Source organism: Nansenia antarctica, assembly GCF_963989245.1.
Source record: "Nansenia antarctica genome assembly, chromosome: 9".
Taxonomy (NCBI): Eukaryota; Metazoa; Chordata; class Actinopteri; order Argentiniformes; family Microstomatidae; genus Nansenia; species Nansenia antarctica.
In genome coordinates, this window is record NC_137679.1 from 8,184,564 (window position 1) to 8,203,267 (window position 18,704).

General features: G+C 46.5%; 1 protein-coding gene across 1 annotated transcript in view; it reads left to right on the plus strand.

Moving 5' to 3' along the window:
* Positions 1-6,762: 6,762 nt before the first annotated feature.
* The window catches only part of cmip (c-Maf inducing protein), a gene marked incomplete at both ends in the record, with an annotated part of 43,540 nt that continues 31,598 nt past the window's right edge, over positions 6,763-18,704 (plus strand). The window contains 1 exon segment of the mRNA XM_080539939.1: positions 6,763-7,119. Coding sequence (XP_080396065.1) covers positions 6,763-7,119 — 357 coding nt within the window.

The window sequence follows — 18,704 nt, forward strand, 5'->3', positions numbered from 1 at the left end:
TTTGTCAAACTTAAGATTTACGTAGATTTAGATTTAGATAAAATGTTATTGTCATTGCAGAGTGCAAGTACCAGACAACGAAATGCAGTTTAGCATCTAACCAGAAGTGCAAATAGTGATATAAGAACATGATATAAAACATGACCATGATACTGAGAGTCATTGTCAATGTACCCCATGTGAGAGGTGGGGGGGTTGTTCAGCAGAGTGTGTGAAGGGGGGGGTGATTGTTTATCAGCGTGACAGCTCTGTGAAAGAAGCTGTTCTGGAGTCTGCTGGTACGGGACCTGAGGATCCTGTACTTCCTGAGTCTCTGATGGTAGGGGATCAAACAGACCGTGGCTGGGGGTGCTGGGTAAAGCTACAATGATTAAGTCATTCACTACCTCGAAACGACTTCACCCAACACATGACAAGTCAGTTACTGGAAGATGACCGGTCGGTGTGACAGGAAGCATTTTTACTGAAACACTCTAAAATCACCTCAGAGAGAAACAGCTGGTGAGGTGGAGCAGAGTGGGGAGACACAGTGTTTCCTCTATATGCATTTATTCGTGGCGGGCTGCCACGAATACATTTTCTCCGCCACTAATTTATTCAGTCCACTTTATGACCGGAGAACAGAAAAAAAATCAGATTGAAGCTAGTTTAGGCCGCTTTCAGACCTACATTTCGTTCCGATTTAGGATGTAGTAAGTTACAATATGTTACAATGTTGCAATTAACCTCGTCGGCGACACGCTTGCAAAACAGTTTTGTGATTGGTCCGAATTTAGCGGGACATTTCGATTTCTGGAAATCCCTTCCCTCTCTCTTCGCCCGTCGCCCGTCCCTTTAATCCCGTAAGCGTATCCTAATCGAAAATGCAACATCATCAGCGACGACCTTGGGTTCTTGCATTTACTGCTGTTCTCTGGTTCATGTTCTTATACCAGTGCTCACTATAGAGTATTTTAAATGAACATTCGTAATGTAGTCTAGTCTCTGATGTTCATGTTCAACTAAATCAGGCTATTTTGTGAAACAAATAATGTTCCAGAGCAGCCTCGCATCTAACGCTAGCTTCGAACTATTGATAGCATAAACGTTGGTAAATGTCACAAACGACACAGTATTGGCAGGGGGAAAGAAGGGGAGTCGAATTTTTATTGACAACGGATTTACATGCTGGAAAAACATGCAGCTAAAATTCAGGGAACATTTGGACAATAAGAGACACCTCGGAGCTGTGGTCGCGTGGTCTAATTACAGGGCAATATGCGCGGGGCAAAAATAATCTATGGTCTTTATTTATTGTCATTGATATAGTACAGGTACCATACAACGAAATTTGGGAGGGGGGGCTCCCCTGGTGCTAGGAAAAAATACTAAAAACAAGAAGGGAAAAGAGCTGGTTTACATAAATAAAGGCTATGTACACTATCCACTATACTATACTATACAAATAAAACACTGTGCTGTACTCTATGCTATGCTATACCTATTCTAACATTTTCTATCTCTGAACCTTATGTACCTGAGGGTTGTCATATTGCACATAGTGTTATTGCACATTCATTTAAAGTGTCGCAGTTTGCAGGTTTGAAATGTTCACAGTTGTGTTTCAGTATTGCACTTGATTACAATCTAGTAGCTGCCATCAAATTGTCTAGATTGTCCAGGGCCTAGAACCTAGGTCTTTGCTGTGTTCAGGGCCTGAATGGCCCTGGGGTAGAAGCTGAGCTTCAGTCTATTTGTCCTTGCGAACATGGTCCTGAACCGCCTGTCCGAGGGCAGCCGAACAAAGTGTTCGTTCCCAGGGTGGGATGGGTCTCTGGAGATCTTGGAGGCCTTCCTGAGGCAGCGTGTGTTGTACAGCTCTTCCAGAGAGGGGAGGGGGGCGCCGGTGATCTTCTGGGCCGATCTCACGACTCTCTGTAGCGCATTCCTCTCTGCGGCTGTGCAGCTGGAGAACCACACACAGATTCAGTAGGTGAGGATGCTCTCCACTCTGCAGCGGTAGAAGGTCACAAGCAGCTCCTGTCTGATGTGGTTTTTCCTGAGGACTCTCAGGAAGTAGAGCCGCTGTTGTGCCTTCTTGATGATGGCTGCTGTGTTGGTCTTCCAGGACAGGTCATCCTGTATGTGCACCCCCAGGAATCGGAGGGTTGAGACTCTCTCCACGCTCCCTCCATCGACGAGCAGGGGCTGGACCTCAGATTTTTTCCTCCTGAAGTCCACGATGATTTCCTGGGTCTTTGACTGGTTCAGCAGCAGGTTGTTAACCTTGCACAGCTTGCCCAGCTGCTCCACCTCATCCCTGTACGCCGCCTCGTCCCCCCCCCCCGAGATGCAGCCCACCACGGTGGTGTCGTCTGCAAACTTTACGATGGAGTTGCTGGGGTGGATGGGGGTGAAGTCGTAGGTGTAGAGGTTGTAGAGGATGGGCTTAGCACGCAGCCCTGGGGGGACCCAGTGCTGAGTCTGAGGGCTGTGGAGGTGTGGGAGCCCACCCGCACCCTCTGGGGGCGGTCAGACAGGAAGTCCTTGATCCATGCACAGATAGAGTGTGATAGTCCCAGGTCTAGTAGTTTGGTCACTAGCCTGTCTGGAAGGATGGTGTTGAAGGCAGAGCTGAAGTCCACAAAGAGCAGTCTCGCGTAGCTGTTCCCCCTCTCCAGGTGGGATAGAGTGGAGTGGAGAGTCGTCGCGATGGCGTCCTCTGTGGACCTGTGGGCTCTGTAGGCGAACTGGTATGGATCCAGGTTGGGCGGGAGGCGTGTGACTATGTGGGCCCGGACTAGTTTCTCGAAGCACTTCATGATGATTGGTGTGAGTGCCACCGGGCGGTAGTCGTTTAGGCAGCTCACCGTGCTTTTCTTCGGGACTGGGATGATAGTTGAGGTTTTCAGGCAGGGTGGGATGGTGGCCTGGGACAGGGACTGGTTGAAGATGTTGGTGAAAACCCCGGCCAGCTGGTCGGCGCAGTCCCTCAGCACCCGTCCCAGGACGCCATCCGGCCCTGAGGCTTTTCTGGGGTCCACCGCCTTCAGCACGCGTCTCACTTCATGCTCTGTGAGGGTGAGGCTGCTGAGAGCTGGAGAGAGTGGTGTTTGTGTTGTGGTTACCTCCGTTCGCCCCTCGTCGAACCGGGCGTAGAAGGAGTTCAGCTTTTCCGCCAGCAGGGGGTCGTCCTCCGCGGCTGTGAGCCTGTTGGCTCTGAAGTTTGTCATGTGCTGAACCCCGTGCCACACCCGCCTGGAGTCGTTGCTCAGGAAGCATTCCTCAATCTTCTCTCTGTGGTCTGCCTTGGCCTCCCGGATGCCACGCTTTAGGTTAGCCCTGGTGGTGCTGTACAGCAGTGTGTCCTTCGCTGAGAAGGCGTAATCCCTCTCCTTGAGCAGTTTTTGGACCTTCACAGTCATCCATGGCTTCGTGTTGGGGTAGACCCGGACACGTTTGTCCACGGTGGCTGAGTTGTTGCAGTTCACTATTCAGAACCGACCATATTCCTGCCATGAGGTGTCATTCTGGCAGATCTGCAGTGGAGCGGACCCTGCCGGCCAGGTTCTGACAGTCTTAGTGGTGATGGGAGCACTTTTCCTCATGGGAGTGTAGGCTGGGATCAGGAGGATTGACACGTGGTCAGACATGCCTAGATGAGCTAGCGGTCTAGCCTTGTAAGCCAGCTTGATGTTGGTGTATACCTTGTCCAGTGTTTTTTCTCCTCTTGTTGCACATGCTGATAGAACTTGGGTAGTACTACCTTCAGGTCAGCATGATGCCTCCCAAATCACCACAAACAGAACGGCGGAGGTACGGGTAAACAGGGCAAATTTTTTTTAAATGTTGCCACCCTCTATTTTTCGGTGAAATTACGTCTTTGTATTGAGCGCCAGTGCGTGTTGCATACGCTACGCGCGCGAAAAAAGAACACTCCGCCACTAATGTGAAAAATCCTGGAGGAAACACTGGAGACATTTAGAGAACTAGGGGCATTTGATGTTGTTATGGTTACGGTTCTTTTTGGAAAAATGTCACGAGTTGTGACAGTTAGCTTTCTATACTACAACATATATACTTTCCAGGGGTTGAATTGAGTTGAACTGCCACCAAGCTACTGCAACATGCACTTAAACTAACAACAGTTGAACTAGGACAGGAAGTTGTCACGTACAGGAAGGAACTGATGCTTCAGAGAATGGTTTCATAGAGTCAGATGAGGTCAGGTCACACTGATGCAGAGTGGGGGGGGAAGTTGGGTGCGTGAGTGTGCATGAGTGTGCGTGAGTGCGAATGAGTGTGCTTGAGTGTGAATGAGTGTGTGTGTGTGAGACTGAGTGTGTGTGATGAGTGTGCGTGTGTGTGAATGAGTGTGTGTGTGTGTGTGTGTGTGTCCGTGCGTGTGTGAATGAGTGTGTGTGTCCGTGTGTGTGAATGATTGTGTGTGTGTCCTTGCGTGTGTGTGAATGAGTGTGTGTGTCTGTGTGTGTGTGAATGAGTGTGCGTGCGTGTGTGTGCGTCAAGGGATAGGGGGGTCAATAAGCCACTGACAGTAGAGTTCCTAGAACGACTATAGTGACGGTGTGGGTAACCATTGTGAAATACGAGAATCTTATTTAACTTATAAGACCTTACCGGTGATGTAGACCTACGTTGTGTGTCTATATACCCATCTCAGAATGTCCCTGTTGACATCATCTTCTATTTACCATTGAAAAGGATGCTGCAATCCCACGTTCCAATGTGTCACCGGTGTTTTGATGACTATGCGCACCGGTGGAGGTAGAAATCAGGAGGACAGGCTCATTGTAATGGATGGAACGGAACCGGGAATGGTTTCAAACACGACCCTCGAAGGAACACAGTCGCCTACAGTTATACAGTACACACTTGTTTGATAGTCCTCCGTTCCATGCATTACGAAGAGCCCGTCCTCCGATTTCTACCTCCACCAGCCTCCCCTGATGTACAGTACGTATTATTACATGTATGACTGCATCTTTGGAGGTGTCGTCACTTTATCTTCCCATCGGTCTCTAGTGGTGTAAGCTCTTGAGGGGGGGGGGGGGGTGAAATACCTACTTGTATAACAGGGGAGGCTGGTGGAGGTAGAAATCGGAGGATGGGCTCATCGCAATGCATGGGATGGAATGAGGAATGGTATCAAACACGTGTACCACTTCTTATTCCCATGCATGACAATGAGCCCGTCCTCTGATTTCTACCTCCACCAGCCTCCACTGAGAGACCGGTAAAATCACAAGGGTGGTGTATTGGGTTATATGCTTCATTTCCTCATATCAAACGGAGCTATTATTGTCACACAGCTACCAGCAGTGTCCTATCTTGTTCACTCAAGCAATCTGTGTCGATCCCCCCAGCAACAGTTATTGAGTTGCCCTTCAATTGATTTTCGTGTCAGGCGCTGCAGATGGGTTTCTAAACACAAACGGAAGCGACGGTGTGCTGTAAAGCGCTTTAGACGAGAGAGAAAATTGACATGTTGAAGCCCTACTCCATTTTCTGTGTGTGTGTGTGCTGAGGGGGACCGTGCCCTCCTACCGCGCAGGCAGACAGTCGAAGTCGAAAGACGCACAGCGCATCCAGGGTTGCCAGATGGGATTGACGATTTCCAGCCTAACCACAGTCTAAAAACCGCTTAATCCACTAAAAACCAGCCCAAAACCTTTATTGTCAGAAAACCGGTAATTACTTTTGGGCAGGTGCCCATCTCCTGCCCCCTAAACTGTATGTCTGTTGCCAATGATGTTTGTAAAATAATTTTTAAAAAACTGCACATTGTATGTAGCTACTAGGGTGTGTGTTTCAACTTCACGCATTTTGTAACTTTCAGGCACTGACATTTTGATACCGCCTGAATGCTATTTATCCAGCCCAACCGGCCAATATTTTTATTTATTTTTCGGCCCCAGTGTGATCAAAAGCAGCCCCATTCGCTGCGGGAACCCGCCCGATCTGGCAACCCTGACAGCGCATCCGCTCGCCTACCCCATTGACGTCACGGCCGTGTCACATGAACGAGAAGCGACCAATCAGAGAGGCTCTGTGCGGAGTGCTTTGGTCCCTTTCACGAAGATAGGGGAAAAGAGCGAAAAAAACAGAAAAAAAAACAAGGAACCGTGCCAATGAACCTATTCTAACACACAACACCCGGAGAAACACGTCGCACGTCGTGGGATCGCGGTGGTCTTTTTTTTTGTAAATCCGAGATTACTTGATTTTCTTTTGTATGTTGTTCAATCTGTGGATTATTGTATTCGGACTGGGGGACTGGATACAGCCATGGCCCGAACATATTGAATAGCTCGCTGGGGGGGGTAGGGGGGGAGAGCGATATACGCGATAGACAGTAGAGACAATTCACTGGGTATTGTGTGCGGGGGATGAAGGATTAATCTGCCCTGCCCCATACTCGATATTTTCATTTTCACTTCTTATTCCGTCCTGAGATATAGATAAAAAAGACCCATGCATTGATGGCGTTTGGATCGGTATCTTCGCCGTGTCGTTTTTTCTTCTTCTCCCCCCGCAGCAACACTCGTATAACAATCGAGCTCGTAGCACCACGGTAGCTCGCCTGGGCTTCAACCCTCCACACACACACACAACCTCAGTGGCTTTTCTTTTATAGCTATACGGGCCTTTTTTCTTCTTTTTTCCTGATCCTATTAATCATCAGTTATTTTTTAAATTATTATTATTATTATTTCATTGTTTTAAAAAAACAAAATTGTTTGTTCCGACGTTTTGTTGTTCAACATGGATTTTAACAGCAGCAGCGGCGGAGGCAACGAGCTCCACAACAACCAGTTCTACCCCTCCGAGGAGAGCAAGCCCCTGCTGGGGGGGGAGATGTCCGCCAACCACCCTCCTCCTCACCCTCCGGAGGGCAACAACAACAACAAGCTGGGCGCCGGGGGGCCCGGGGGCAAGAGGACCCTGCTCCACTGCGGCGGCAGCGGGATGCGATACAAGCTCCTGCAGGAGGGGGACATCCAGGTGTGCGTGGTCAAACACCCCCGGACCTTCCTCAGCAAGATCCTCACCTCCAAGTTCCTACGGCGATGGGAGCCGCACCACCTCACCCTGACGGACAGCAGCCTGGCCTCCGCAACGGTGAGTAGTGATCTATTTCCCGTGTACAGTATTTTCTAGCCTACATCACGTCATGTTTGCTTTTTAAAATATATCTTAATATACATACCCAACCCAGCCATCACCTTGTCTTGAGATGTCTTAAGATGTCTTAATTAACCAAAATAAGACAAATGTGTCTTAAGATGTCTCGAGACAAGCCGGTGATGGCTGGGTATGTAGTGGGTATTAACTGTTATTTCCCCATCTGTGTTCCACCCGATTACGAGCAGACGATCATTGACGTAGTTTCGGGGCCATGCAACATACAACGTGCAACAACGTGTATCTTATTTCCTTTGTTGCGCTTCCATCCATCGTGTCCTCATTTCGCTCAGCTGGTCATAAAATCGCAACATTGTTGCTATCGCTTCCCCCTTCCCCTCTACGACCGTCGCTACACCTCCATGTCCTCCTCTCCGATCTCCCAATGTTCTCTGCCTAATAATTCCTCCATCTGTATATAGGTGATCTGTAAAGGCCTTCTTCCATATCTCTACTACGACTTCATAGCCTGATGTGTGTGTGTGTGTGTGTGTGTGTGTGTGTGTGTGTGTGTGTGTTGCATAAAACATTCATGATATCATTGATATGTGAGTCGTGTGTCCGAGGTGGGACATTGAGAAGAGAGAGAGAGGGGGGGTCGACTGTTTCACGGGGTTGTCGTCGAAGATAACGGGCGGTATTTTGTTACTCAAAACATGCAATCGTGTCACAAAACACTCCGATGTGTATTCCACGTTGTTGTGTGAAGCACCGTCTGACTGGGAGATCGATTAGGCACACTACGCCAAGCATATTGGGGGGGACATTTTCTATGCTAAGGTGGATATGGAAGCTGTTGGACTGGGCCTGCTGTTGAAACTCGCAACAGTTTCCTATGCCTCTTCCTCCTCCTTGGTTTGCAGTTCCTATCAGCTAGAATAGTGAGTGTGTCCTGTAAAATCACACAGTCTGGGCTTCCAAAGGGTTATAAATAGAATGATCTATTCTAAACGTTGTATACATCTATCCAACTTGTATATCAAAGCAGTACACAAAGACTTATCTGTAAGAAGTATGTATTGATAATTACATTCATAAGAATAACATTATTATTATTATTATTATTATTATTATTATTATTATTATTATTATTAGTAGTAGTAGTAGTAGTAATAGTGGTAGTAGTAGTGGTAGTATTGGCTTATAATTAGACTGACTGTTTGCTCAATAATTGTGACAATAATAATAGTAACAATGTTGTTGTCGTGATCTCTTAAAAAATAGCTTCACACCTCAATACATTCTGGTTTAATAACCCGTAGAGTAGACACAATCACATATCACATTTTTACGACCACTTTTTTATTATTATTATTATTTTCTTTTATACATCACATTACAAACACTAGTTAGGTGTTGCTGTTATGCATTGTTTTTGTATGGCCACTATTGCCAGTAGGTTTAGGGCTTTGTTTTATCAACACGCCTTCTCAGAGGCAATTGGACTTTCTACCGACAGTAATAACGTCTGCCAGTGTTTCCCACGGGGTTTTGTGAGACTGTGGTGGGTGGGTGGACCCCCTCTATGGGGGTCCGGGCGGGGGGGCTGTACATTTTAAAGCTAACTGCATCAATGTGGTGCACTTTGAGAGCAACATTAAGACTTAAAACATAGAGAAACCAGCTCTATGACGAACTTTGTGCTCTTGTAAACAATTTTGTGCTCTAGTAAACAATTTAATCATAAACACATTGTACAGATATGAATGTTGATGACACAGCAAAGAAGTCTCACACACACAGACACACACACACACACACACACACACACACACACACACACACACACACACACACACACACACACACACACACACACACACCAGACACAGACACAAAGCATGGTAAAGGAGACAGTAGTTTAATGCAGTTCACAAAATGGTCAAAGCCCAAAATCCCCAGTGTGAACATGGTTGTGGTGGGGCTGATGTGGTGGTGGTGGTGATGATTCTTTCACTTTCCCTGGCAACCATTAGCTTACATAGCAACACAGCCGCCCGCCGCCGTACATGTTCTCACGCCGCCCTGATCCAGAGTGTGAGTGTGCTTCTTCTCCCAGACACTTTTTTTTAAGTGTCTCGCTCTTCCCTTCCCAGCCTCCCCGGCACTGAAATATAGGCCTACAAGTCGTCTAAAGTGTGTGAGTGAGTGAGCGAGCGAGCGTGCAAAAAAGAAAACACAAACGCCAGAGATCCTTTATGTTATTATGAGAATGCTCTATTTTCGGGGTTCTTTGTGAAACCGTGGCCGTTCAAATTAAGACCGTGGCCGACCGAATTAGAACCGTGGCGGCCCGCCTCAGCCTAGGTTAATTAATGGGAAAACACTGCAGTCATGTGAACGAACTCATCTATCTACTGTACAGCGCAGAGGAGGCCTCGCTGAGTGCGAGGGAAATTGTGGCAACTAGTCGTGACGTTAGAATTATTATTAAGGTTCTATCTCCATTTTTGCCAAAATGTAGTTTTTTTTTACATAATCTGATCCATTAGGTGTTTATTAATGCCTGTGTGGTGTTAATTTTTTTAAATGTTGACATTTTTGAGTTAGTAGCTAATTCATAAAATCCAAAGGTTCCATCTCACGAAACATAATGGAATGTAAAAACTTTGACGCTCAATATCTCCGAACTACCCTAAACGGAGATAGAACCTTATAATTCTAAGCTCACTAAGGGCTGGTTTCAGAGACAAGGCTTAAGCCTAGTCCTGGACTAAATCACACTTTCAATGTAAAATCTCCATTGAAGATGTTTTTTAGTCTAGGATTAGGCTTAAGCCTTGTCTGTGAAACCGGCCCGTAGTGTATTAGGCTATAGCCCTAGGCTAGACTCTTAACAGTATAACAAACGTGGATGATATTCTAGACTATTCTATTGTTTGTTTGTCGTCTGTCTAACCCTTAACCTAAAAACAGTGGGGGTGATGGTGGTGGCACTGATAGCAGTAAAGACTGGGGCGGTTGGATGTAGGCCTACAGTGTTGTACCATTTTTATCGTCGCAGGGTTTAGCTGATACACCGTCATTTACATATCCTCACGTCACTGCGGTTCAATACTCACGAGGTTACTAAAGGTCGGTCGCTTTGAAGAAGAAAAAAAAAACACCCATCCCCGGTAGTCTGTATAACAGTGTAAACACGTGTGCTATCCCCCTGTATGCTAACCCTCTTCTCACCTTTAGCTCCTCCGCGCCAACAATAGCCCGGCTGTAGTATCTCGTGTATCCCTTTCTGCATCCTGGTCGGTGTCATATTGAGATAGCATCTTGTTTGATAGAGAAACCCAACTTGGTCAATATTTGTATCTCTGCTGTGGCTTATCTGATTCGCTGTCAGAGTGGTAGGCTATGGTTGCAGCCATAGTGTCAACACCCTCCCCCCACCACCCCCTCCAGGTATGACTATCCCTGCCTGTGTCTGTCTCCATGGTGGCCTAGTAAGGTTTTAGGGGTTAGTGGACAGTCGCTGTCTAGAAGATGTTGACTGGTTGGTTGGTGGGCACGTGGAGTTAATGTCTCTCCATACACCCGTGCGTCATAATGTCTCTCTGTGTCTCTCTTATGTTTACGAGATGCGTAATAGCTGGACTAGGCTCCGCCATTGTGTGTTTAAAACGCGTACACTTTGTTTACACCCATATGCCATAATGTCTTTCTGTCTCTGTCTCTGTCTCTCTCTCTCTCTCTCTCTCTCTCTCTCTCTCTCTCTCTGTCTCTCTCTCTCTGCACTATTTTCTTCCTGACATGAGACCCTTTAGTAGTAGGAGTAGTAGTAGGAGGAGGAGGAGGAGGAGTACTACTAGTAGCAGTAGTAGCAGTAGTAGTAGTAGTAGTGCCATAACAAGACGCTGTTTTTCCACTGCACCAACCTGCGTCCTCCATGACCCTAGCTTGTCTCCTCCATGACCCTAGCTTGTCTCCTCCAGTACCATGGCCTCTGGTCGTCCTAAGTGGTCTACCTCAGTAACAGGGTCTGTGATGGGTCTACCTCAGTAACAGGGTCTGTGATAGGTCTACCTCAGTAACAGGGTCTGTGATAGGTCTACCTCAGTAACAGGGTCTGTGATAGGTCTACCTCAGTAACAGGGTCTGTGATCGCTGTCCTAGCTAGTGTTCATCAGTAACAGGGCCTCTGATAGGTCTCCCTCAGTAACAGAGGGCTCTGGTGAGTGTCCTAGCCAGTCTCTTTCAGAAACAAGGCCTTTGATTTGGTGTCTTAACTATCCTCTATCAGCAACAACCAGACCTCTGATAGGTCTCGTTCAGTCAACAAGGGGTCTGCGATGGGTGTCCTAGCCAGTCTCTCTCAGTAACAGAGTGTGTGATAGGCCCAACAGATGCCCAGTGGGTGTCCAGCGGTGCGTGACTAACAGAGGTGTCGTTGACTGTGGCTAAGGAGACAGGAGGCCCGACGCATCAGTCACGCTGACGTCTGAATGGTCTGTCTGTGTGGTCAGACTTGAATGAATGAATGAATCTTTATTTTCGAACATGATTTAAAAATAAAAAATAAGAACGAAAAGTACAGGTATCACTGTTCGAAAGGGAGTAGGATGAATCCTAAGCTTATCATGTCCTACCCCTATCCGTCACTTCCAAGTGAGAACAATAATACTTACATTATATAATCCATTACTTAATACATAAATTACAGTATCCACAGTACTAATAATTTTTTCCATTCTTAATATTGAAACAACACAAAATAAATAAATAAACATAATTTTCCATTCTTATTACTGAAACAACACAAAATAAATAAATAACAAACATCAGTATCTATCCGCAATGTAATACGAAAGAAAAAGACAAAGAAAACCACAGTTTAGAATCCAGAAGATTAACAACAGTCACCTTCCCTTTCGTAATTTTGGTAGTTAGTGAATATCATTCCTTTAATATATTTTTTTTTTAAATAGAGCAATATTTCTGCTTTCCTTCATTTTTTCATCTAGCCCATTCCACTTGAGCTGTTGTCATGTTTATTTACTGTATACATAACCTTGTTGAGACCAGACCTTCCTAGTTCAGAAAGCCTGGTAGAAATCATTTAGCAGAAAGTTGCTACAAAGTGGTGGAACTCAGTTTGAAATAATCTACCGGCTTGTTGGGCGAGGGAGGGTTCTTGGAATGTTAACATCCAATGAAATTGCGAGCGCGTTCTTCCATCGCTCTGCGTCCAGGTTCAATCCAAGCCAGATTGGCTAATCTAAAATTCTCCTCCAGACCGCCAAAGGAGCTTGAGAGAACAATATGATTTAGAGGGTTGGCTATAAAATGAGAGACTATCCTATCAACTACTGGATACATTTGGACTCCATTTTGACCAGCTACCTGACAGTTTAGGCCTACTTAGAGGTTTAGCTACGAGAGACTGCAGTATATGAAACCTTTATTCCTACTCTTCTGATGCTGGTTTGTACAAAAGAAGAGATTTGGTGAGGCTGCATTCTTATTTTTTGCACCCAAATTGAGGAATGCACTGCCAGTTTACATTAGGGACGCAACCTCAGCAAATATGTTCAAGTCAAGACTAAAAACCCATCTTTTTAATATTGCCTTTAAATGACTAAATAATTCAAATAGGAATATATAATAATTGGAGCACTTTGAGCTGCAACGTTTGCAGGAAAAGCGCTATACAAATAAAAGTTATTATTATTATTATTATTATTATGACTCTAGAAGAGATGTCTCTCAGATAACGGCTTTCAATATTCTCTTGATTTATTTTTATATATATATATATAGTTACTACTATCTTACCTTGCTCTTAACCAGTAAAAGGAAAGGGATGGGTGGGAGGGTTTTGTGGGTGAATCGCACGTTTAAACTGTATCTTGATGTACTTCTGTATAAAAAGGGAAAATCTTCAATAAACAAATTGTAAAAAAATAATTTTAAAAAAGCGATGTCTCTCTCGGGCTGAGGACCTGGTTCTCTATAGAGAGGCTGAGGACCTGGTTCTCTATAGAGACCAGGTGAACAGCGTCAGCAGGGAGACCTGTGACAGCGTGTTGCAGTGATTAAGCACTGTGTGTGCCTGTGTGTGCCCGACAGCCAGACTGTCTCAAGAGCAGTCCTCTTCACAATCACCACAATGTCACCAGTGGTCCTCTGTGGTCCTCTGTGGTCCTCTGTGGCTCAGTTGGTATCAGTTGAGTATTGCGCTAAGTACGCTAAGCCGTGGTGGGTTCGATTCCCGCTGGGACCCTATATACTGAAAAATGTATGCACTGTAATGTAAGTAAGTCGCTTTGGGTATATATATTATTATGTCAGGCTACAGGCATTGGTTAAAGGTAGACTCTGGGGGCTATAACATATGTTAGGGGCGTAACGGTACACAAAAATCACGGTTCGTTACGTAAGTCGGTTTTTAAGTCACGGTTCGTTATATTTTCGGTACAGCAGGATAAAAATGATCAGCAAACATAAAATTGCTTTAATTTTTTTTATTATTAAACAGTTTACTGAACAAACATGGGTCTTTCTTAAAAAAAAAAAAATCTGTCTGCAACCTACTTATAAAAAAGTACAATTTCCTGAAGAGTAAATCAAAATAAATATTCTCTCAAATAAAATAAAAATATATAATAAAATAAATATATAAGCCGTGGACAACTGTAGTTTGTGTTTATAAAGGGCTGGTATGATTTGCTGGCTGAAATGCGGAGGAGAGGGAACTACATAACGAGGCATAATTACTTTCAACAGGTGTTTAAAACCTGTGTTCCCGACAATGGTGTATGGTCACATATCCGCTGCTATAAAAACACCTATGGTGTTTGTTATTGCTTTGGCCTGGTTCTAAATTGTTAGCGAGTGGCTGTTTAAATGCCATGGGGAAGTGGGTTTGCACTTCACTCTTGAACCTGTGTTGTTGTTCACATTCGGGTGATGCCGTCTCAAACGAGTGAGCAAGTTCGATGTACAGCCAGCCGACATACCCCATCACAGTTGAACAACGCCGGCATACAGCTTTGACCCATTCCACCTGTCTTTGTCCATCATCATTGGAGGTAACTGAGAAACCATCATTTTCCCAAACAGGAGACTGAAGGGATGCTGGAGGAACTTCACACTCTAGTTTATGTGTGTGCGTATGTACTGGCTAAGATTACCAGTACCATTAAGGTCCAACACACCAAAAAGTTCTGCATGTGCAGCGGTTAAAACAACGCCGGCATTCGTTCGGTACACTCGCGCAACCGAAACAAAAGACCCATACCGAAAAGTTTCAGTTTGAATACGTGTACCGTTTAACCTCTATTATATTTATTATAAATAATAAGACGTCCTTATCCCCCACTACCCCTCTGTACAGTTCCTCTACTCTACTGTTAGTAAGAGAAGAAAAAAAAAGTAATCCTTCCTTCCTCTAGCATTGTGACTGCCAATGGCGCCTGTCCCTAGCCTAGATGTTATCTTATGATTGCTGATGTATAGATGATTCACTTACTTTAGACAAATGTACTTGTTGTAAGTCGCTTTGGATAACAGCGTCTGCTAAATGTAACCCCAAAAAAGAAAAAACACAGTAAGAAACATAGACGATCAAGTAATGAAATGAGACTGTGAACTCCAGGCCCGTGTGTCACAGCGGTGCGCATGTACAGACCCATCTCTTCAGGCTACACCTTAACTGTCCCTCCTAAAGACCCCTCCATCCCCACTACCCCCCTGTACAGACCCATCTCTTCAAGCTACACCTTAACTGTCCCTCCTAAAGACCTCTCCATCCCTTCTACCCCCCCCTACATCCCTTCTACCCCCCCTGTCCATCTCTTCAGGCTACACCTTAACTGTCCCTCCTAAAGACCCCTCCAGCCCCTCTACCCCCCTGTACAGACCCATCTCTTCAGGCTACACCTTAACTGTCCCTCCTAAAGACCTCCTCATCCCCACTACCCCCCTGTACAGACCCATCTCTTCAGGCTACACCTTAACTGTCCCTCCTGAAGACCCCTCCATCCCCTCTACCCCCTGTACAAACCCATCTATAAAGGCTACACCTTAACTGTCCCTCCTAAAGACCTCTCCATCCCCTCTACCCCCCTGTACAGACAATACATTTTATTTATATGGCGCCTTTCATGGCACTCAAGGTCGCCGTACAACAACAAATCTAAAAACAGCCACAAAATTCAAAACACAAAATACATAGAAACATACAGTATAAAACATAGCCAGCAGCAGAGCAGCACGGGAAAAGCAAATCAACAGGGATACGCCTGCGTAAACAGGTGGGTTTTGAGGTGGGTTTTAAATGAGATGATAGAGTCAATGTTCCTGATGTCGGGGGGGAGGGAGTTCCAGAGGCGAGGGGCGGAGCGGCTGAAGGCTCTAAACCCCATGGTGGACAGACGGGCTGGGGGGACGGTCAGGTTGATGGAGGAGGCAGACCTGAGGGACCGGGTGGGAATGTTGATGTGGAGGAGGTCGGACAGGTATGGAGGGGCGAGGTTATGGATGGCCTTGAAAGTGTGGAGAAGGATTTTGTAGTCGATGCGGTGTTTGATGGGGAGCCAGTGGAGTTGGTGTAGAATGGGGGTGATGTGACTGATGACAGGGGTTCTGGTGACAATACGGGCAGCAGCGTTCTGGACCAGTTGGATCTTGTGGAGGAGTTTGTGGGGGAGACCAAAGAGAAGGGAGTTACAGTAATCTAGGCGGGAAGTGACGAGGGAGTGGACCAGGATTGCGGCGCTGTTGGGAGTGAGTGAAGGGCGGAGGCGGTTGATATTACGTAGATGGAAGTAAGCAGACCGGATGGTGTTGTTGACGTGGGAGTGGAATGAAAGGGTGCTGTCGAGGACGACACCCAGACTCTTAACCTGGGGGGAGGGGGAAACCAAGGAGTTGTCTATGTTGAGGGTGAAACTGGGGTGCTTGGTGAGTGTGAATTTGGAGCCAATGAGAATTACCATCTTTTCAGGCTACACCTTAACTGTCCCTCCTGAAGACCTCCTCATCCCCTCTACCCCCCTATACAGACCTCATCTCTTCAGGCTACACCTTAACTGTCCCTCCTAAAGACCTCCTCATCCCCACTACCCCCCTGTACAGACCCATCTCTTCAGGCTACACCTTAACTGTCCCTCCTAGAGACCCCTCCATCCCCTCTACCCCCCCTGTACAGACCCATCTCTTCAGGCTACACCTTAACTGTCCCTCCTGAAGACCTCTCCATCCCCTCTACCCCCCTATACAGACCTCATCTCTTCAGGCTACACCTTAACTGTCCCTCCTAAAGACCTCCTCATCCCCACTACCCCCCTGTACAGACCCATCTCTTCAGGCTACACCTTAACTGTCCCTCCTGAAGACCCCTCCATCCCCTCTACCCCCCCTGTACAGACCCATCTATAAAGGCTACACCTTAACTGTCCCTCCTAAAGACCTCTCCAATCCCCACTACCCCCCTGTACAGACCCATCTCTTCAAACTACACCTTAACTGTCCCTCCTAAAGACCTCCTCATCCCCACTACCCCCCTGTACAGACCCATCTCTTCAGGCTACACCTTAACTGTCCCTCCTGAAGACCCCTCCATCCCCTCTACCACCCCTCCCCCCGTACAATCTATCTATTGTAACCTTAATGTCACGTTTATGTGCGTTTAAGTGCTTGTGTACTGTGTAATAAAAACAAAAACATTTCATGGAGTGTCAGTCACGTCGACCAGTACCCCAATGCTTCACAGTTTTTCTCTCCTCTCTGTTTTCTTAGAACCATTTGTTAGAAGCCAGGAAACAAAACTATCTTACCTAGAAGTGGGCCAACTGTTCTTCTGAGACAAGCCAAGACAAACTCTTGCACAATCCCTAAACAACAGATAGACAGAAAGGAAACAAACAGACTAACAAAAGATAGTACGCACAGGAAGAGCGCTGTGTCACTGTAGAGTAGACGCCGTAGACGACGGTTGCTAGTAACTACTCGCTAACTACTAGTAACGGGTAGGTATTACCGCCCGGTAATGATGTGTTAATTAGTAGCAGCAACTGTCTCTGACGTCACTGGGGATTGTGGGATTGGAACTGGGGCCAACTCGCAGTCTCCCAGGTGGATTTTCCTATACATAGCGGATTTTTCCGGTGTGTTGTTGCACCTCGACCGCAAACCGCTGTGGCATAAACACTTCACTTCCTTTGTCATCGTCGTCACCGACGGTCTCGAGTCTCAGGAGGAGAGCGGCCAGGCTGTTTGACGACGACGGCGGCGGCTACCGTCGCTGTCGATAAAAATGAGGTCGCCGTCTAGATGTCACAGAAAGATAGGAGAAATGTGAGTCACTTCTCTCTCTCTCTGTCTCTCTCTCTCTCTCTCTCTCTCTCTCTCTCTCTCTCTCTGTGTGTGTGTGTCTCTCTCTCTCTCTCTCTCTCTCTCTCTCTCTCTCTCTCTCTCTCTCTGTCTCTGTCTCTCTGTCTCTCTCTCTCTCTCATCTGAAAGTAGCAGCCACCCAGCGTTGAGAACCTACATCATATTTGCGTAACAATCATCGGGCCATTACTAGGCCTTCCTGTTCCGCCTCCCTCCCTCCCTCCCTTCACAAAGGCCTGAGATGAAAGTTATCTAGGCTGTGCTGATACAGTAGCCCTAGCTCCAGGCCGTGGCCCATTATGAGAGAGAAAGACAAAGAGAGAGAGAGAGAGAGGAGTGAGAGAGTGTCCTAATTCTCCCCCCCCCCCACCCTTCTCTTGAGTTATGTCGAGAAGCTACCTTAAAAAAGCTAACAGAACCAAGAGTGAAAAAGAACTGAAGCTGCTGTGCTTGCTAGCGAGCGCCTGAGTGTCTCAATCATTTCTCACTCCACCCTTTTTCATGACTCGGTTGAACTGCGGTGCACACTTATTCCCCCCCCACATGGATTAGGAAAAGTATAGGATTGGTGTACGCACGGGCTTGAGGGAGTTTCCACCATATTTCCTACGCCAGTCGTTTGAGCCTTTTCTGGCTTCCCCTTTTTGAAAGCCGTCCAGACTAGCGAGTGCTGCACAACAACATCTCACTCGAGGACTGATGATGAGTAGAGTTCTTCGTTCCTCTAGCGCCCGCCGCAGTGACTGCCAACGACCCCATCGTTCCGTACCGTGACCGATGAATAAGACGATTCGCTTACTTAGCTTACCAAAAAACGTATTTGTTGAAAGTCGCTTTGGATGAAAAAGGCGTCTGCAGAATGCTAGAAATGTGAATAATGTAAATGATGGAGAATTGGGGACGACTGCAGGTCCTTCCGCCCCCTCCCCCCTCTAAGATGGGCCTACTGTACTGAGCCAGGAACCACCAGCGACAGCTCGTCACCGCGGCAACACTCTGTCTCTAAATACGGACTTTTGTCAAACCGTGAAAACTCTTTGTGAATGTTTTCACTCTGTATTTGTGTTTTTATTGTTTTGATGCACCAGTCAGTGAATTGAAGAACTGTATAGTGACAGGTGACGCACACACACACACACACACACACACACACACACACACACACACACACACACACACACAGGACTTAAAGAGCC